Here is a 20,263-nt window from a genome sequence, read left to right on the forward strand (position 1 = left end):
ATGATGGCGGATATTTGGAATCCTAAATCCTTGGAATCTGGGGCTTTTCAAGGCAAAAGATCCCAAAGGCTGAGGGCCTCAGAAGCATCAGGCCATGATGTTCCTGAAACAAGAGGGTCAGGGTCCCAGTGGGCCTCTGGGCTTCTTCGTGAGGATGGATGCATTAATACTGGGGACCTGCTAGGGACCTTCCCAGTGGGACAGTGGCTGGGTCAGGGCACTCAAGCCCTAAAACGTGATGAGGCGAGACTTTTCTCTCTTTCCTCATTCAGTAACTATCAGTAGATTCTGGGAGCCAGGGATTCTCCGACTTCGATTCCATGAATTGTAGGGGATGACGGTGGGCTCTCCACATTCTCCTCCATGAAGTAACTTACATGCCCCTCACCCTCTGTGGGAGGGGTGTTGCAGGGGGTCCAGAACTCCCCTCACTGGGTAGTTTGAGCAGTGGGGACCATATCAATTTCATCTATGGGGAAACTGAGGCCTGGAGCAGGGCGAGGCCTCTGGGAACCCAGCCCTATTCTGTCTCTTTCACTGGCATTTCCCATCCACACATAGAGCTTCAGATTCTCTCTTTCTTTCCCCAGAGACCCTCAGATATCTTCTCACTCACAGAACGGTGTCTCTGCCTGCCTCGGGTTGGCCCTGTGATTTATTTTAGTTCTTTTCCCTTGTTTTTTTTTTTTTTTTTTCAAACTCTACACACTTTTATTTTAAAAACTGTGGTTTCTCATGAGCCCTATTATCTCATTGATACCTCTCACCTCTGTGGTGAGGGGAAGAAATCATATTTTCAGATGACTCGTAAAGGGCAAAGAAAAAAACCCAAAATTTCAAAATTTCCGTTTAAGTCTCATAATCAAGAAAAGGAGAAACACAGAGAGAGAGAGAAAAAAACTATGAGAACCCCCCCCCACCGCGTGATTATCAGCGTACACACTCATCGAAAAAAAATTTGGATTATTAGAAGAGAGAGGTCTGCGGCTTCCACACCGTACAGCGTGGTTTTTCTTCTCGGTATAAAAGCAAAGTTGTTTTTGATACGTGACAGTTTCCCACAAGCCAGGCTGATCCTTTTCTGTCAGTCCACTTCACCAAGGTGAGTGTCCCTGCTCTCCCCTACCAGATGTGGGCCGCATTGGAGGAGATGGCAGGGAGGTAGGCACGGGGGCGTCAGGGGCCCTCTGGTACATTGGGATGTACCCAGCTACCGTGATTCCAGCCAGGTAAGGTCTTTAAAAAAATAATAATAGAATAAATGGCAGAAGACTTAAAGGTGAAGTACTGAATGCATGGGCAGGGGCAAAGATAAATGAATTCATCAATTGATACGTAGATGGATAGGATTTTAAAAATATGTCAGCTGCCAGTCTTTATGGATTTCAGAGCTTTGAACAACTTGAAATGCTGTCCAGGTGCAACTGAAAATTTCAACTGCATCTCTCTCATCTCTTTGTCTCTTAGCTCTTGATGCCTCTCATCCTTCTCTGCCTCTCTGCTCACCCTGTCTCGCTCTTTTACGTGTTTCTCTGCCTCTCTTTCTCCCGCCATCTGTCTGTTGCTACACTCAGACTCTCTTTCCCCGCATCTCTCCTGGCCTCTGACCATCTCCCCTGTCTCTGTCTCCTCCATCTTGACTACACTCCATCGATCTCCTTTCCTCCATCTCTCCCACTCTCTTTTCTTGCCTTCCCCCCACCCTCCCGCCGTCCCAGCCAGCATCCAGCCTAGAGCTTTATACACAGCTGGCACTTAATAATAGTAATGTCACTGAGGACCTTTACATTTTATGAGAGTGAGCATCAGTTCTGTTCACGCTGGTAGCAGGATTGCAAGGTGCCAGGGCAAGCTGAGCACTTAACTGAACTTTGCTTGTATCGCTTTAGAGGAGACCCTTGGGGTGGGGGTGGGGGCAGGGAGCATTTCACGCCATTGTCAACCATGGTTTAGCTGTGTGGACCTACCCCAGGACTGCATGTGTGTGACCAGAGTCCATGTTCAGGAAGCGAGCAGGTTGTTCAGGGCTGGGATGAGCTCGATTCTGCAGGCTTAGCACAGCATTTGGCACACAATAAGTGCTTATGAAGTGTTAGCTATTAGTATTTCTGTAACCAAATTAGAATCATGCTATATATTGGTTTTGTTCCTGCTTTATTCAATTAATAGTAGTGTTTTTGAAGCTTACTAAAAATTGTTTGAACACATGATCTTTCCTGAGGGACGAGACTGTCCTCACATCAGCATGAACTTTGATTGATTTGACCAAGTGCCAATTTTTGGACATTCCGGTTGTTTCTTGTTTTTTTCTATAAACTTCCCTGACTGCTTCCTTGGATTCCTGAAAAGGGAGTTGCTGGGGCAAAGGGAACATGCATTTTTAAAGTTTATGACCCTCTCTGAAAATTCTCCTTCCAAAAGATTGTCCTATTTTATGTTCCCTCTACCTAACCTAACCCTGGGTGAGTATTACTGGTTTTTAATTATTTCCCAACATTACAGGTAAGAAAAACACATTATCACATTGTTGAAATTTGCATCTTTTGATTACTTTTACTGTTTATTGGCCATTTGTGCTTTTTTCTTTTTTTTTTTTTTTCTTTTTTGGTTGTCTGGTCATGTCCTTACTCCTAATAGGGTGTTCATCTTATTTTTCTCTTATTGATTTGCCACAGCTGTTTATTTGGAATGGTTATTAACCTTTCATCAGCCATACATATATAGCAGATATTTTCCCCAATTCATCATTTGTTTTTTTCTATTTGTTTATGGTGTTTTTTTGTGATGCTTATGATGGTTTTATATAGTCAAATAGGTTAGTCTTTTTTTCTGTGGCTTCTGTCTCTGGTTTTGTGCTTAGAAAGTCCTTTCCCACTTGAAAATGAGATAAATGTTCACCTATGTTGGCTTCTAGTCTCTTTTATGGCTTCATTTTTTCCATTTACTATAGAGGTTAAGAGTGTGGGTACTGGAGCCAGACTGTCTGGGACAAACCCAGCGTCACCCCAAGCCCTATGTGTGATTTTTAGCCAGGCACTTAACCTCTCCGTACCTCCATTTCCTCATATGTACTGCAATGATTATAATAGTACCTTCCTCAGGAGTCTTTGTTTAGATTAAAATTTTTAACCACAGTAAATACTTAGCACAAGGCCTGACACACAATAAACCCAAGATCAGCATTAGGTATTAAAGCTTATATCTTGAATGGATCTGGGTATTTTAGGGTATATGATGGTGGTGACATTTCAAACTGGGCAGGGAGGGGTTGTTGGGATAATGGACTGATTATTCATTCAATAACTTTATCTTCCCTGTAATTATCTCAGACACATTTGTTAAACAATCCATCCTCCATGGTCCTCCAGTTTGAAATGCCACATTCATCACAAACTCAGTTCTCTCCATATGTGGGTCCATGTCCAAGCTTTCTATTCTGTTCTCTTCCTCAGTATCTGTTCTTATACCAGGACCACATTGTTTTGCTGATTGTTGCTTTGCAATACAATTCAATACACAGCCATGGGCGTCCCTGGCACCTTGCCCTTCTTTATTCTTGATTATTTCAGGCAGCATCAGTTGAACCAGCCAGAGACCAGCAAATGTTCTTATTTGAGGCAATCCTCTCGCACGTATGCACTCTGGCTCTCCGTGCATGTCTCCATTTCTCTCAGTGTCTCTTATCTCTCGTTCTCTCTTGCTCGCTCTTTGTGTGTGTCTCTTTGTCTCTATGTATCCCTATCTCTCAGCCAGTCCCCTGGATAGAGGGGCATTTGTCAACTTGAAGCCCTGCAGACACCTAATGACTTAACCAGACACAGTGTAGAAGGGCCTTGGCCCTCGTCTACTCCATGCCTCTCCCTGCTCAGTGTAGAAGGGCAAATTGAGGACCAGAGATCCCAGGGTCTCGCCAAAATGCAGCGGCAGAGTTGAAATCCAAGCCTAGATCTCAGGACTCTAGGTGGAACCCTGGCTCTGGCTCTCTCCTCAACTACAGGCCTCAGTTTATCCCTCAGCACCCAGAAGGGGGAAGGGGGACCTGGGCTACCATTCCCCCTTCTGCCTTCTCACACATTGAACCCCAGCTTCTCACAGGTTGGACGATCCACGATCACAGTGTGGGGCCCAGCCTCACAAGAGCTGGGCTAGGTGAGGCCCTGGGCTCCATGGGTCAGGAGGCCTAGTTGGCCAGAGCGTGGTGATGATGGAGGCATGTCAGTCAGTCAGGCTGTGTGTCCCCAGAGCTGGTGCTGGTCCCTGAAAACCTTGGTTGCGGGGCCCTTCCAGAGAGTCTGGTGATGGGCTCTGTATTGGTGAAGGCCGAGGCTTTTACAGCTCCCCTGATGAGGCCCAGACCAAAGGCACACCAGCCTCAACCACCTCCTCCCCGTTGCTATCTCTGGCGGAGTGGCCATGTATTTGGGAATGTTGTTCCAGAGTGGACAGGGAGACTGAGGCCCTGGGGAGGCTAGCTGTGGTTCCAGGTCTGGTAGGCAAGAGGCCCTATAAAGCAGCAAGCTGCCTGACTTTCAGGTGGTTCCAGGGAGTTTGGATACCAGGGACACTGGCCCTACACATACTGAGACATTGGGACCATAGACCCCACAGTCTGTGGTTTTGAGATTCTAGGATCCTTTAAATCTAAGAAATGCTGCTCTATAATTCTGAAGTCCTGGTGTTATACTATTTGAAGACCCCGGGGGTCCCAGTATCTGTGGAGCGTGCCTGGCACTCTCAGAGCTTCAAACCTGGGTCTTCTCCACAATCCAAGAAGGGCCAGATCTACAGAGCTAGAGGCTTGTCACGGTGGCCAGATGGACGTCACCTACCACATCCATTAGCACCCACGTCACCCCACCTGGGCCAAGCCTGCTGCAGGACAGGGCAACCAATTCTCGGAACGAAACCTGTAGGGTGGGGTATCTGCCCTCTTCTCTTCCTCCGTGGTGTCGATGAAGCCCGGTGCATCCGGCCGCCATGACGTCAATGGCGGAAAAATCTGGGCAAGTCGGGGGCTGTGACAACAGGGCCCAGATGCAGACCCCGATATGAAAACATAATCTGCGTCCCAGAAACATCCCCCATGCAGCTTCTGAGAAACCCAGTCAGAAAGGGATGTCCCAACAGACAGTGCAGGAAGCCGGCTGCCCAGCCCGGCCTTCTAGGTCCCCTACCCCCAGACAGATCATCTCCACATCCCTCTCTGAGAATGTATCTGTGCTTCGCTGAGTCAGGCCATCCCACATGTGTTTGGGGAGAATTCTTAGCTCTGGCCAAGTGTCCAGGCAGCTTCAGAAGTGACCGCAGGCCAGCCGCATGGGCCAGGCCAGAATGGTGGAAAACATCCATTTGCACCAAAATTGGTATTAGTTTGTTCTGGCTGCTATAACAAAGTACCACAACTGAGTGGCTTCAGCAACAGAAATTGATCATCTCACAGTTCTGGAGGCTAGAGTCCAAGATCAAGGTGTTGCCAGGGTTGGTTCCTTCTGGGGGCCATGAGGGAGAAGCTGTTCCAGGCCTCTCCCCCAGCTTCTGGTGGTTGCTGGCAATCTTTGTTATTCCTCGGCTTGAAGGAGCATCACCCTATCTCTGGCTTCATTCATTCACTCACCTTCTCATCTCACCAGTGCTCTCCCAGGCCCTTGTTTGGAGCCTCCACAGACCCACACTCCTGTTTCTCACGAAGTAATGTTCTAAGCCCCCAGGAGACTAAGAACTTAATACCTGGATTCTCACACTCATCTCCCTTAGCACCACAGCTCTGTCAACCCCCAGGAGGTGACAGCAAAGAAAGGAAGGAGCAACTGCTCCCCCAGAACCCTTCCATACTCCCCCGGGCTGCTCTCAGCAGCTGTGTGTCCAACTCAGTGCTGTGAGGTGGAACGGAGAGATGGAGACACACAGACACACACATACACACACCAGAGAGTTTATAAAATGTGCACACAGAAACACTTCCTAAAGAAAGAAGTGGAGTTCTCAAGTCACTATGGGACCATGGAACTCAGCATCTGAGCATCCCCTTCTGTAATAATGGGGTTGGCTGGGCAGTCCCTTCCAGCTCTGGCTTCCTCTCAGACCAGGATTACAGGATCCTGAAAAGCCAGTGTTTCCTTCGGGGAGTGGAAGATTCTGGGGCTCAACAGAGGGGCCCGGAGCCATTGTGGAGGGCTTTCAAGGTGAGGACAATAGAAGAGCAGGCCTTGCGTGGCTTGGACAGGGGAACAGGAGAAGGAGTGGGCATTTGAGGCAGGGTGAGTAGGATGAGCCAGGCTTGAGGGCCAGAAATTGAAGTGAACTTTGATGGGGATTGCGTTGAGAAGCTTCTACAGGCCCCAGCTCAAGAGACCCTGTCTCTCCTCCTCTCTGTCACTTGCCATGCTGGATCCGTGCATGATCACACTCCTGGACTCGCCTCCTTGCCCTGAGATCCAGACTCCCGTATTCAGCGGCCCCCTCAGCTCCTCCACTTACACATCTAATGCCAGACTCTTTATGTCTATCCACACCTGCACTTTTGCCCCCAATCCAACTCCCTGCCATGTCCCCCATCTCAGGTAATGTCAGCTCAGTCCTTCCAGCTGCTCAAGCTAAAGCCCATGTTACTTTGACCCTCCCTCTTACCCACTACATCCAAGCTGCCAGCACTGCTCCTGATCCAGCTGTAGATTAAGTCTCAGAATCTACCTATTTCTCACCTTCTCCACCGCCACCAGTCCATTCTGTGCCAGCATCATCATTTGCCAGGACTATTGCAATAGCCTCCTCACTAGCTCCACTCCCAGCAGCCAGATGAATCTTTTGAGTCCATGCCTAATCACTGGGGCAAAATAGGACTCCCAGGAGAAAGTCCAAGACCAGCTCCGGCAACATGAGCAAACACAGCCTGTGCAGGGTGCGGGAGGGCCAGAGGCCTGAGGTTTGAAACAGCTCTTAAGTGGAGGGAGAAACAACCACTGCCCTCATAGAGGACACATCCACACCAGGGCTGTGCTAGCGTGGGCAGGCAAGCCAGGTGCTGGACCTCTGCATGTGGGGCGTGTGTGGGTATGCATGTGTACCTGTGTTCTTGGGGTGTGTGTGTGTGTGTGTCCACAGCTGGGGTGCAGCTGTGGGACCCCTCGGGACATGTCCCAGCCAATGCCTGCTCTGACCAGAGGGGTGTCCACGTGGTTCAGGTGGTCGAGTATCTTATACCGCCTTAGCACATGTGTGACTCCTTTCCCCTATTGTCTACACAGCCTGCCCTTGGACAAGGACCCGATGCCCAACCCCAGGCCAGGCAAGCCCTCGGCCCCTTCCTTGGCCCTTGGCCCATCCCCAGGAGCCTCGCCTAGCTGGAGGGCTGCGCCCAAAGCCTCAGACCTGCTGGGGGCCCGGGGCCCTGGGGGAACCTTCCAGGGCCGAGATCTTCGAGGCGGGGCTCATGCCTCCTCTTCCTCCTTGAACCCTATGCCACCATCGCAGCTGCAGGTGAGGCCCTGGGCCCAGGATGGGGCAGGCAGGGTGGGGTACCTGGACCTACAGGTGCCGACCTTTACTGTGGCACCGGGCGGGAGGGGGGGCTGGCTGGGGCACAGGAAGTGGTTTCTGGGTCCCAGGCAAGTCTGTGACTTATGCAGATGTTGCAGGGCCAAGAAAGTCCCCACCTGCCAGGCCTCAGAGATTGGAGGCTCTCCCCGACCTCCCAATCCCTGTCTCAGGAGAAGAGGAAGCCATATTATAGTCCCCTGGGCATAGCTATGTGTCCCCATCCCCATGTGACAAGAGGAGAGGACTGGGGCCAAGGAGGTGAGGTGACAGGGTTGAGGCCAGCTCTGCGACTTATTAGCTGTTTGATCTTTAAAAAGTTACTCAATCTCCATGAGCCTCAGTTTCCACACGTATAAAAGGGGGACGATCATAGCATCTACCATGTGGGCTTGCAGTGCAGAGTATATTAATTAGACACAGAACACTGAGGATCAGGATGGCCTCTCACCCACCTGCCTTTCTGCCCAGCTGCCCACACTGCCCCTAGTCATGGTGGCACCCTCCGGGGCACGGCTGGGCCCCTTGCCCCACTTACAGGCACTCCTCCAGGACAGGCCACATTTCATGCACCAGGTATGGACGGTGAATGGGCAGGGAGGAGGGAGCAGGTGGGAGAACTGTGGGGAGGGACCCCGAGCCAGGCTGAACCACAGCCCACATGTGCCCCCCAGCTCTCAACGGTGGATGCCCACGCCCGGACCCCTGTGCTGCAGGTGCACCCCCTGGAGAGCCCAGCCATGATCAGCCTCCCACCACCCACCACTGCCACTGGGGTCTTCTCCCTCAAGGCCCGGCCTGGCCTCCCACCTGGTAACACCTCGGCCCATATTCCATGGCTTCACAGAACCCCCGGGTCCCCAGATCCTTGGCCGTGAGCAGTGTAGGCTATTCTGAATTGCAGTCCTCTGAGGGTCAAAGGTGTCAGGTCTCAGAGGCTTGGAAACTCCAACCTCCAAACAATGTCAGGTGCAGAACCTTAAAGATGCAGAATGTCAAAATCACGAAACCACAGAGCTTTACAAAGCTAGTCAAAATGTCAGCACCTGCGAATGGCCGTCTTTAAGCTTCTCTGCCAGAAGCCTGGGACTTTGGGGACAGCAGAGCCCCCTGGGAGTCAGGGTTTTTGAGGCTCAGGAGGGTGGGAAGCTCAAAATGAGAAGCCTTGTGGGTCAAGCTCCAGAGCCCAGCCCACAGCCTCCAGAGATGCCCTGTCCCCACCCACAGGGATCAACGTGGCCAGCCTGGAATGGGTGTCCAGGGAGCCAGCACTGCTCTGCACCTTCCCAAATCCCGGTGCACCCAGGAAGGACAGGTCAGTGGACAGGGCTGGGAAGGATCCTCACCCTCCTATCCCCTCCCCTGACACCCTCTATCCCCCCAGCACCCTTTCGGCCATGCCCCAGAGCGCCTACCCACTGCTGGCAAATGGTGTCTGCAAGTGGCCCGGATGTGAGAAGGTCTTCGAAGAGCCAGAGGACTTCCTCAAGTGAGTGGCCCAGGCCTGTGCCAGTCCACTGGCCCTGGCTTGTGGGGAGAGGTCTGGGGTACAGATCTCAGCCCAGGCTTAATCCCAATAAGTAGTAAGATGAAAGAGCTAAACTCTGAGACTGTGGGTTCAAATCCCAGCTCCATCCCTGACTGGCTGTGTGACCTTGGACAAATTACTTAGCTTCTCTGGACCTCAGTTTCCCCATATGTATAATAAGAAACATTTGTTCTGTTATTTACCCCCATTTTACAGACAAGGAGACTGAGGCCAAAGAGGTTAAGTGTCTTGATCAAAATCTCCCAGTTCCTGAGTGACAGATCTGGGATTTGAACCCATGCAGCCAGGCTCCAGATTCTGCACTCCTAACTGCTTTGCCCTGCTACTCCTCATGCCAACATGCCAGCCTTATTCTACTGTCCCCAAAGTTCTAGCTCCTCTAGATGGCTGCTGCTGCCTCCCCTCAGTCCCCCCATGTCTCTCTCTCTCACACACACACACATTGCACACAACCCTTAGCAGCAACCCCGCATGTCCTGTCCTCCTTGCAGCCAGGCCTTTGCACAGGCCGTCCCCTCCACCCGGAATGCCTTGCCCACTGTCACCTCCCTGGCCCATTCTCAGCTCACCACACTTCCAATATTATCTCCAGCACCCTGGCCAGGCTCAAGCGGTGAGCTCAGGCCTGACATGCAGTAGGTGCCAAGTGGCATGTGTTAAGGGAATGAGGAGTATGAGACAGAGACTGAGATAGAGAGGGGAGAGGAGCATGCCGGGCGCGGTGGCTCAAGCCTGTAATCCCAGCACTTTGGGAGGCCGAGACGGGCGGATCACGAGGTCAGGAGATCGAGACCATCCTGGCTAACACGGTGAAACCCCGTCTCTACTAAAAACTACAAAAAACTAGCCGGGCGAGGTGGCGGCGCCTGTAGTCCCAGCTACCCAGGAGGCTGAGGCAGGAGAATGGCATAAACCCGGGAGGCGGAGCTTGCAGTGAGCTGAGATCTGGCCACAGCACTCCAGCCTGGGTGACAGAGCGAGACTCCGTCTTAAAAAAAAAAAAAAAAAAGAGGGGAGAGGAGCTAGGGCTCAAACGAGAGACCTCCCAGAGGGTCTGGGCCCTCCCCATTCAGAGCATTGAGCCAGGCCAGGCCTGTCATGGTCACCTGCATGGAATCTTCTCCCTACTTAGGCACTGCCAAGCAGACCATCTTCTGGATGAGAAGGGCAGGGCACAATGTCTCCTCCAGAGAGAGATGGTACAGTCTCTGGAGCAGCAGGTAATGCCAGGGCAGTGGGGGGTAGGGGACAGGGATAGTACACAAAACCTTTTGTCCACCATGTACCAGAAACCAAGCTCACCTGGGACGAGGGCTGATATAAAGGAAGGAAGAGGAATGGGCACTCCCAGGGAATACCATAGCCTGGGCAAAGATGTGGCAGAGAAGGGCCAGGCTGAGGCCTCATGTTTGTGCCATTTCACAGCTGGTGCTGGAGAAGGAGAAGCTGAGTGCTATGCAGGCCCACCTGGCTGGGAAAATGGCACTGACCAAGGCTTCATCTGTGGTGAGCGACCCCAGGACTGGTGGTGGCAGACTCAGACTGCTGGGGGGCAGGGAGGAGGTCTGCAGGGTGCAGGGAACTTAACCTCACATGCAGGTCCTGAGAGCTAGGGTCCCCTGTCCCCAGCTCCAAACATGCCCAGACCTAGAAATCTGTCCCCCTCCACTTACAAACCCTCTGACCCTAAGATCCCCAAACACTGTGATCCTGAGTTGTCAAAGCAAATGCAAATAGTCAAAGACTTTCCAGACGCAGGCTGTGCGCCAGCAGGACCAGCTATGTAACCTGCAGGGCCCCTTGTTCAGATTTCAAGATGGCGACCACAGAGCATTAAACAAAGCACAGGGTGCCACATAACCACACAGGTCACACACCCATGAACCCAGCCCTGGAGGCTAGGCACTGTTTTTGAGTGCTTTGCTGGTGGTAGTTTATTTCTCATGATGCCAATGTACAGATGAGGAAAATTGAGGCCAGGGAGGTTTAGGTCACTTTCCCAAGGTCACGATTGAGTGGTAAAGAGCCCTATTCAACCCCAGCTCATGGTCTCAGCATCAGTGACCACATACGACATCCACACCTGTGCTCTAATAAATATGGCTCATGCTGTTTTGTGGGACTCCACTTCAGACTGGAATTTAGAAGAGGGCGTCTTTGCTTTGGAAAACACTGATTTAAAGATAAAGTGGGGCCAGGTGCAGTGTGGCTCACGCTTGTAATCCTAGCACTTTGGGAGGCCGAGGCAGGTGGATCACATGAGGTCAGGAGTTTGAGACCAGCCTGGCCAACATGGTGAAACCCCGTCTCTACCAAAAATACAAAAATTAGCTGGGCATAGTGGTGGGCACCTGTAGTCCCAGCTATTTGGGAGGCTGAGGCTGCTTGAACCTAAAAAATTAGCCAGGCGTGGTGGCGGGTGCCTATAGTCCCAGCTACTGGGAGGCTGAGGCAGGAGAATGTCATGAACCCTGGAAGCGGAACTTGCAGTGAGCCGAGATCGCGCCACTGCACTCCAGCCTGGGTGACAGAGTGAGACTCCATCTCAAAAAAAGATAAATAAAAATAAGGAAGAATTGCTTGAACCCGGAAGGTCGGGGGATAGCAGTGAGCCGAGATCGCACCACTGCACTCCAGCCTGGGCGACAGAGCAAGACTCAGTCTCAAAAAAAATAAAAAGTAAAAAGTGGGAAGTTTAAGCCTCTGGGTCACCAGCCTCTATCCCTCCCCCAGGCATCATCTGACAAGGGCTCCTGCTGCATTGTAGCTGCTGGCAGCCAAGGCAATGCCGTCCCAGCCTGGTCTGGCCCCCGGGAGGCCCCTGACAGCCTGTTTGCTGTGCGGAGGCACCTGTGGGGTAGCCATGGAAACAGCACATTCCCAGGTAAGAATGGTCCTTGCACTACACAATGCCCCCAAGCTCCTAATCCTGACAGGCTCTGGGAGGAGGGTGCAAAGGAGCTCCATGCTGCCCCTTCCCACCACCACCGCCGCAGCTGCCACCACTCAGCCTTTGGGAAAATGCATCCGCTCACAAAAGCTTCCTTTCAGAATGTTCGTGGCCTGAAAGTCCCCCATATGGTCTCGAGTGTCTGGCCCCTAGTGCTGACTCCCCTGGGGTTTGGGGCCATGCCTCACCCACTCTGGACTCCAGCTACTACATTCGGCCATCAGAAGGGAGGGACCCTGCTAAGTAATTCCAGGAGCACCTCCTTTCCTCCCCTGACCAAGGAAAATCGGGGTGGATTCGCCTGAGCTCACCTATCCACTGCTGTCCACCGGGCCTGGCCTGTAGGCTTAGCAGGGATCAGAGACCCTGACTGTCATCCTAGCTCTGCCATTTAACCTCTTGCATCCTTTGGTATGCAAGTTACTCTGCTTCTTTTCAACCTCGGGGAGAACTATTTTGGCAGAAGTGGTGCAAAGAATAAATGATACAACTTATGTCAGGTGCTCAGCAAACAGTACCTGTGCCCGTGGACACAGGTGTTGACGGTGAGATCTCAGGCCTGTAGACTCACCTTGTAGGGAGAGGGGACAGGGAGCTAGCTAGGAGGTCCTGCATGGGGCTTGATTCATCCCCACTCTCTGACAGAGTTCCTTCACAACATGGACTACTTCAAGTTCCACAACATGCGACCCCCTTTCACCTATGCCACGCTCATCCGCTGGGTAAGCAGGGCAGCTCGGCCCCAAGGAGGAGGAAGACAAAGATGGGGTGGGGGACCTGCTTCCCAAACTCCTGTCTCCCTCTGAGTGCCCTCAGAGTGGGTTCCTCCATTCCCAAGCCCGAGCCCCAAGGAGCCCCAAGCCACGCCTCAAATGTGACCCCTCATGCTAGCTTCACCCCAAACCTGTCCACGAATCCAAACCTAAACCACTGTCCAGGCCAGAGACATGCCAAATTCTGACCCTAAACCTATCCCCTTCCAGATGTCCACCTCAGCCCCATACCTAACCCTCTCCTGGACCTATAAAATAGCCCAAAGCTAACCCCATCTCTGCACCTTGCCCTAAACATACCCCAGCTGTTACTCTAACTCCTTCCCCAGCCTTTATGCCAACCCAACCCCATCTCCTTCCATAGCCCTGAACAAGACCCCACTCCCAACCTCAGTCCTGATCCCTTACCTAATCCCAGAACAACCATACCCACACCCCACATCCAACCCTGCCCGACCCGACACTTCACCCCTTTTCTAACTCCATCTTTGACCCCATGCTTCACCCCACATCTAGTCCTGTCCCTGATTACCTGCCCCCACAATTCCACCCCCATGTCAGGTGGCTCAGGGTAGGTCACAGCCCCTCTAAACCCCAACTTTGGGGAACATGCCCCTTATCCCACCCCCCAACTTCCAGGCCATCCTGGAGGCTCCAGAGAAGCAGCGGACACTCAATGAGATCTACCACTGGTTCACACGCATGTTCGCCTTCTTCAGAAACCATCCTGCCACCTGGAAGGTGAGCTCCTCTGAGGTGGCGGTGGCTGGGATGGCCTCAAGTGCCACCGCAGCTCGAAGTGGGCAGGCCTGGGGCTGGGCTTATAGGCACATTGGGGAGGAATGGGATGTGGGTCGCTGGTGGTGGCTGCTGGCCTCAGAGGTTGACGCCCACCTGCTCCCTGTCCCCGGCCTTCCACAGAACGCCATCCGCCACAACCTGAGCCTGCACAAGTGCTTTGTGCGGGTGGAGAGCGAGAAGGGGGCTGTGTGGACCGTGGATGAGTTGGAGTTCCGCAAGAAACGGAGCCAGAGGCCAAGCAGGTGTTCCAACCCTACACCTGGTCCCTGACCTCAAGAACAAGGAAAGGAGGACGGACGAATAGGGGCCAAACTGGTGGGAGGCAGAGGTGGTGGGGTCAGAGATGACAGGCCCTGGATGTGCCCACAGGGAACAAGAAGTGAGATTTCCACTGTCTTGCCTGCCAGGGCCCCTGTTCCCCCGTTGGCAGCCATCCCTCCCCCATCATATCCTTTGCCCCAAGGCTAATCAGAGGGGCCCCATTCCTGGCCCCAGCCCCGACCTCCTCCCCAGACACACCCCCGAGTCGAGCCCTGCAGCCAAACAAGAGCCTTCACAACCAGCCACACACAGCCTGCCTCAGCTGCTCGCACAGATGACTTCAGGGCTTGAAAAGTCACATAGACACACAAAATGTCACAATCCTGTCCCTCACTCAACATAAACCCCAAAACACAGAGAGCCTGCCTCAGTACACTCAAACAACCTCAAAGCTGCATCATCACACAATCACACACAAGCACAGCCCTGACAACCCACATCCCCCAAGGCGCACACCCACAGCCAGCCTCAGGACCCACAGGGGCACTGTCACACGGGTGTGCCCAGAGGCCTACACAGAAGCAGCGTCAGTACCCTCAGGATCTGAGGTCCCAATACATGCTCGCTCACACACACGGCCTGTTAGAATTCACCTGTTACCTCATGCATGTGCACACACACAGCCCCACAGTGGGTCTCTTGAGTCCCATGCAGACACACACAGCCACACATACTGACTTGCCAAAAATATCCCGTTGTCTCCCCTGCCACTCACCTCACTCCCATTCCCTGAGCCCTGATCCATGCCTCAGCTTAGACTGCAGAGGAACTACTCATTTATTTGGGATTCAAGGCCCCCAACCCACAGTACCATCCCCAATAAACTGCAGCCGAGCTCCCCACATGCTGGACTATCACCCCATATAAGGGCTGCGGTCAGTGGGCAGGGGTCTGGGTCCAAGGCTGCAGCAGGAAGAACTGGGCAGTGGAGGAAGTAGCTAGGGCATGTGCTTGGCCACTGCCTCTAGCACCCCAAATCCCTGCCTGAGGCTGGGGAGAGACCTCTGCCGGCAGCTCCTCAGGCCTCCCGGACCCGGCCCAGGAGGCCAGCGTTCTCCTGGCGGAGGGCTCGGTAGTCCTCCCGGATCTTCTCCAGGTTGCTGAGGGTCTTCTTGCCCAGCTCTGTCTCGATCTGAGGCAACATGAACATATGCCCCCTCAGCGCACACGCAGCCCCTTTCCCAGCTCCTGCTCTCCAGCCCCCATCACAGCCACTCTGGGCCCCTCCCACCACCTTCAACAACAGCCTGCTCTGTCCATGGCCAGGCCTCGCGTGGTGTTCCCTCTACCCAAAGCATCCTTTGCCATGTGGCAAGATTCCCCCTACATCTTTAAACTGAAGCCTCTGCCCATGGCCCTGGGAGGCAGGCAGGAGGGCCCTTGGGGTGGAAGCTGGGGCTCACAGTAGGCCACTTGCCTGTCCCAGGTCACAGGCACAGGCACTAAGGGGCAGGGCTGGGTGTCCAGCCATAGGCTGTGTCTGGCTCCACGGCCTCTCTCAGCATAACCTGAGCAACTGTCCCCCTCCCGCCTCCCTTGGCTCCCCACCCTGCCCCCAGGCTTTACCTGCTCCTCGAGGTCTCGAACCTCCCGCATGATGGTGCCTGTGTCCTCAATGGTCTGGATGAGCTGGCTGCAGTTCTGGGGACAACAGAAGCAGAAGGCTTGCACCCAGCCCCACCCACCCCCAGCAGCCCCACCCCAGGCACATGTCTCCCCTCACCTCGTGCAGGGCAGCTAGATACTTATAGGCCTTCCGAACGGCATCGTCCTTCTTGGCATCCTGACCAGACACAGGGACCTCAAAGGTATCAGCAGGCTGCCCTTGACCATCTCCATGCCCTAAGAAGGCCACCCTCTCCCACCACCCCACTAGCTTCATCCTCCATGAAACAAAGCCAGCCCTGGGCATCAGTGCACCTCCAGCCTCACGCAGGGCCTGGGTCTGGACCCCAACCAGCCCATTAGCAGATGCACAAGGCAGCAGCCCAGCCTCACCCCACTCACCCCCGCCCAACCTGCCCCACACCTTGAACACAAGCTCATCAGTCACCGCAAACGTCCGGTCCAGCTTCCCAGATAAGGAGTTGATTTCCTTCTGAAGCTCCTTCGTGTCAGACAAGATCTGGCAGGCACCATGGTAGCCATGAGCCCCCTGCCTGGGGCAGGCTGGCTGCAGTGGAGGGTCCTCATGTGCACCAGACAGGGACTGTGTCACTGTGTCAGGGGTGACTGGGATGGATTGTGTGTGACTATTCTGTGTTGGAGTGTGACTGGACAGCTCTACCTGAGGGTGTGAGGTCCCTGTGCGGCCATACTATGCCTGACAGCCCACATGACCCACCCTCCATGGCCCTGGCAGCGTACCTTGGTGATCTCTTCCTTCTGCTTCCGGATGTTGCCCACGATCTCCAGGATGCGCTGGGTGTAGGCCAGCCGGGACACATCTCTGGGCAGAGTCTCCAGCTCTGACACCTAGGCAGGGACATAGCAGGCACTGCCCCAGGACCCGCCCCCACCCTCCTAAGCTACCCAGGTCCCTCACACAGGCCTTACCAGCTGCTTATAGACCTCCTCCTTCCTGCGGGCCTCTTCAGCAGCTGCCCGGACACTCTGGTGCAGTTCTTGGATCTCTGCCAGCCGTCGAGAAGATTCCAGCTGCCAGGAGCCCACAGGCAGAAGACAGTGAGCAGAGCACAGGGATGGCCCCCTAGAGAGGGAACGAGTCTTCCCTGGCCTGCCCACAGCCCAGTGCCCCACTGCTTACCTCTCTGCAATCCTGCAGCTTTCGGAGGTGGCGGTACTCAGCCAGGAGTGGGACCCGGTGCTTCTCCCACTGACCCGCCAAGTGGATGACCCGCTGGGCACTATTCTCCACCACAAGCTGGTGGGGGGTGGGTATGTGTCACACAGGCTGGGCCCTCCAACCCCGCCCCGCCGCGCCCTGCCTCTCCCCTCCAAAGCCACATCCCCAACCCCACCTGCAGCTTGGCAAGGTTGGCAGCCCCATCAGGCAGCAGCTCCACCGTGCGGCTCTTCAGGCGCAGGGCCTGCTCACGCTCCGCTGTGCTGAGCTCGCTCTGCCGGCACTCAGACTCTGCCTGGCCCGCGGACACCCAGTCACGTGCCGCAGCCCCCATGGAGCTCCACAGATGACTGTACACCCCTGTGGCCCCCACAGGCCTCTCTGACGGCTCCACACTGGTGCCAAGGACCCCGAGGACCCCTTAATCCCCTGCCCATGCAGACCCACGGTGCCCCACCAGATGCCCACAGACCCTCCGAGGACCCCTTAATCCCCTGCCCATGCAGACCCACGGTGCCCCATAGATGCCCACAGACCCTCACCCCGGCCTGATTCTCACAGCCACCCTCAAGAGGCCCACGGATCCCTTCTGCCATGTGCAGATCTCTACGGAGCACCTCTTGTCCCATCTAGTCCCTCACACCCTGAGGCCCTCCTTCTGACCTAGCCCAACATGCAGCCCCTCCCCCACTCCTCACCTGCACAAAGCTGACGCCCAGGGTTTTCATGTCGGCCTCAACCTCCTCAATGCTGCGGTTCACTCCTTCCAGCTGCTCCCGAAGGGACTCGAGCTCCTGTTCCTGAGCTGCCCATGTGTCCTGGGAGGCCCAGGCCAGTCAGGGTTGGGGTGTCAGGCCTAGTAGACAAGCAAGGGCCTGGGACACCCCCCTCCAACCCACTCTGCTCACCTGTTCAGGCCACCGGGAGGTGGCTGGCACATCTGACACCTGAGTGGCCTGGGTCTGGGGCTCCTAGGGGAGTGACGAGGGGCATCCTGGTTGTCGGGGAAGGCCCTTCCTCACGTGGCCCAGCCTCAACCTCCCCTGAGAACTGCACCCAGTGCAGTATGCATGTCCACTCAAGCACTGATGGCGGCTAGACTGTGACTATGTGGGTAAAGGCACCCTCTGCAATCTCAGGCCAGAGTGCTTGCTCATGGAGAAAGCTCCCTGACCCTGACACAGCTCCTACCCACCTGCCCCATCTCTCAAGCCTCAAATGCCTATGAGAAGGATGCAGGGGCCCTCAGAGTGAACATCTTAGGACAGAAGATATGCTCAAAGGAAACTGCCTGAGGAAAGGGGGTGTTGCCCCAAGAACACCCCCACACCCTTGCATGGTTCCCACCTATTCACATTTTCTCAAGTCCCTAAGAAGCTAGGGGACCTCTGGGTACCCACCAACAGTGGGCAAGGGCCTGTCCAGTGGGAACACAGGAACCTGTGTGTGGATAAAGGTGTGGCGCTGACACAAAAAGCCACCCTCCAAGCCTACCACATCCAGCCACACATCCCATGTCCTCAGGTGCACCCACCAGATGGAAGGTGAACTTCTCTGAGTGTGTGAAGCGGGAGCCCTTAGGAGAACCAGTCTTGGCCCCAGCACCCCAGGCCTGCAGCAGCTCTCCCAGGTCTCGGGCTTGTATGGGGGCCCCAAGCAGGCTCCAGCTTTGGCGCAGATGCTCAGTCAGTTGTTTCTGCAGCCGCTGCCGCTGAGCCCGTGTGTCCTCCTGGGGAGAAAAGGCGGGGGAAGCAGAAGGATGTAGGGGCCCACCTAGCACCCAAGGCCCTGCCTCCTCCAAGGACCCCCTGACAAGAGTATACAAACAAGTCATCCCCACCCTCCAGCCTTCCCACTAAGGCAGGCCCTGCTCTGCTCTACTGCTCCACCAGCCTGGGATCTCCTTGAGGAAAGGGGTCTCCTCTTGCTCACAGACATACTTCTCTCCACCCACTAGATCCCCATGCTGGAGAAGAATGTGGGAAGAGAGCGGGGTGAGCCTAGAGCCCCCAAATCCAAAAGAATCATAGACAGGTTATCAGGGGACAGGGCAGAGACAGAGAATCAAAGGTACCAGGTACAGAAGGAGGCAGAGAGAGAGAGGCAAGAGAGGGACAAGAACAGAGAGTTTTAAGATAACTGGGAAAATCTGATTATGAACTCAGTGTTGGATGGTATTAAGATATCATTGTTGGCCGGGTGCAGTGGCTCATGCCTGTAATCCTAGCCCTTTGAAAGGCCAAGGTAGGCAGATCACCTGAGGTCAGGAGTTCAAGACCAGCCTGGCCAATATGGTGAAATCCCAACTCTACTAAAAATACAAAACTTAGTGCACTCCACCTCCAGGAGGTGGAGGTTGCACTGAAGCGAGATCACACCATTGCACTCCAGCCTGGGCAACAGAGTAAGACTCTGTCTCAAAAAAAAAAAAAAAAAAAAGAACAAACAAAAACCACAAGATATCATTGTTAACTTCATTAGCCATGAAAATGGTCCAGTGGTTACCTTGAAAACTGAATGTCCTCATGAGTTAAGAGATGTAATCCTAAGTATTTAGAGTTGAAATGACATGATGTCTGGGATTTGCTTTAAAATAATACAGCAACAAAGAAAAATTTGGGAGAGAACAGATGAAGAAAAGTTGGCAAAATGGTACATAGGATTCACTAGAATATTCTCTCTACATTTATGTTTGAAAATTACTATAGATTATAAAAACAGAGACAGATGGCCGGGCACGGTGGCTCACACCTGTAATCACAACACTTGGGGAGGCTGAGGCAGATGGATCACGAGGTCAAGAGATCGAAACCATCCTGGCCAACGTGGTGAAACCCCGTCTCTATTGAAAATACAAAAATTAGCTGGGCATGGTGGTGCACACCTGCAGTCCTAGCTACTCAGGAGGCTGAGGCAGGAGAATCACTTGAATCTGGGAGGCAGAGGTTGCAGTGGGCCAAGATCGCGCCAATGCACTCCAGCCTGGGCGACGGAGGGAGACTCCATCTCAAAAAAAAATAAAAATAAAAATAAATAAATAAAAAAGACACAGAGGTGAAGACAGAGAAAGAGAGGACAGATAAGAAAGTGGACAGACCAGGAGGGGGCCGACACAGAGGTGGTAGAGGGACAGAAAGAGATGTGGACACAGGGGAAGATGGGACAGATAAAGAGGCAGACAGAAGGAGAGGGGGGCCAAATACAGAGGTGGACAGAGAGGAAGAGGGGACAGATATAAAGGTGGACAGAAGGGGAGGGGTACTGATACCCGGGTGAACAAAGAGGAAGAGGGGCCAGAAATAGAGCAGAATGCAGAGAGGGAGAAAGAGAAGTGAACAGGAGGAAAAGGGGACAGATAAAGAAATGGACAGAGGGAGAGGAGTGACAGAGAGGTGGACGGAGAGAAGGAGGGGACAGATGCAGAGGTGGACAGAGGGGAAGAGGGGACGGATACAGAGATGGATAGAGAAGAAGAGGGGACAAAGAGGTGGATAGAGAAGAGGCGGCCGGGCACGGTGGCTCATGCCTGT

General features: G+C 53.8%; 2 protein-coding genes across 4 annotated transcripts in view; one reads left to right on the top strand and one right to left on the bottom strand.

The window, feature by feature from the left end:
- FOXP3 (forkhead box P3) lies at nt 1-14,771 on the top strand. 3 transcript variants are annotated; one of them, XM_011946653.1, is made up of 13 exons: nt 1-47; nt 4,493-4,517; nt 7,261-7,476; nt 8,005-8,109; nt 8,208-8,346; nt 8,761-8,848; nt 8,918-9,022; nt 10,215-10,302; nt 10,508-10,588; nt 11,816-11,966; nt 12,678-12,754; nt 13,445-13,546; nt 13,727-13,921. In XM_011946653.1, exons 1-13 carry the CDS (start codon nt 1-3, stop codon nt 13,874-13,876), a joined length of 1,374 nt encoding a protein of 457 aa, XP_011802043.1. In that variant the 3' UTR covers nt 13,877-13,921. The 3 variants fall into 3 exon arrangements, with proteins under 3 accessions (XP_011802043.1, XP_011802042.1, XP_011802044.1); XM_011946652.1 differs by lacking the exons at nt 1-47; nt 4,493-4,517 and adding an exon at nt 839-1,102 and having other exon boundaries at nt 7,245-7,476; XM_011946654.1 differs by lacking the exons at nt 1-47; nt 4,493-4,517; nt 8,005-8,109 and adding an exon at nt 944-1,102 and having other exon boundaries at nt 7,245-7,476; nt 13,727-14,771.
- CCDC22 (coiled-coil domain containing 22) overlaps nt 14,681-20,263 on the bottom strand; it is a 15,006-nt gene continuing 9,423 nt past the window's right edge. The window contains exons 7-17 of the mRNA XM_011946651.1: nt 18,268-18,462; nt 17,642-17,704; nt 17,432-17,551; nt 16,909-17,028; nt 16,695-16,811; nt 16,484-16,585; nt 16,295-16,402; nt 15,957-16,052; nt 15,651-15,710; nt 15,494-15,568; nt 14,681-15,059 (exon numbers count right to left, since the gene is read on the bottom strand). Coding sequence (XP_011802041.1) covers nt 14,946-15,059; nt 15,494-15,568; nt 15,651-15,710; nt 15,957-16,052; nt 16,295-16,402; nt 16,484-16,585; nt 16,695-16,811; nt 16,909-17,028; nt 17,432-17,551; nt 17,642-17,704; nt 18,268-18,462 — 1,170 coding nt within the window. The 3' untranslated portion in view covers nt 14,681-14,945. The remainder of the gene's footprint in view (nt 15,060-15,493; nt 15,569-15,650; nt 15,711-15,956; nt 16,053-16,294; nt 16,403-16,483; nt 16,586-16,694; nt 16,812-16,908; nt 17,029-17,431; nt 17,552-17,641; nt 17,705-18,267; nt 18,463-20,263) is intronic.

Source organism: Colobus angolensis, unplaced genomic scaffold (assembly GCF_000951035.1).
Source record: "Colobus angolensis palliatus isolate OR3802 unplaced genomic scaffold, Cang.pa_1.0 Scaffold252, whole genome shotgun sequence".
Lineage (NCBI taxonomy): Eukaryota > Metazoa > Chordata > Mammalia > Primates > Cercopithecidae > Colobus > Colobus angolensis.

Bases quoted from the DNA above. Each gene is read 5' to 3' on its own strand.
- FOXP3 (XM_011946652.1), top strand. From the start codon at position 903: ATGAGAACCCCCCCCCACCGCGTGATTATCAGCGTACACACTCATCGA. The intron at 12,755-13,444 runs GTAAGCAGGGCA...CCCAACTTCCAG, and splicing joins ATGCCACGCTCATCCGCTGG to GCCATCCTGGAGGCTCCAGA. The intron at 13,547-13,726 runs GTGAGCTCCTCT...GGCCTTCCACAG, and splicing joins ACCATCCTGCCACCTGGAAG to AACGCCATCCGCCACAACCT.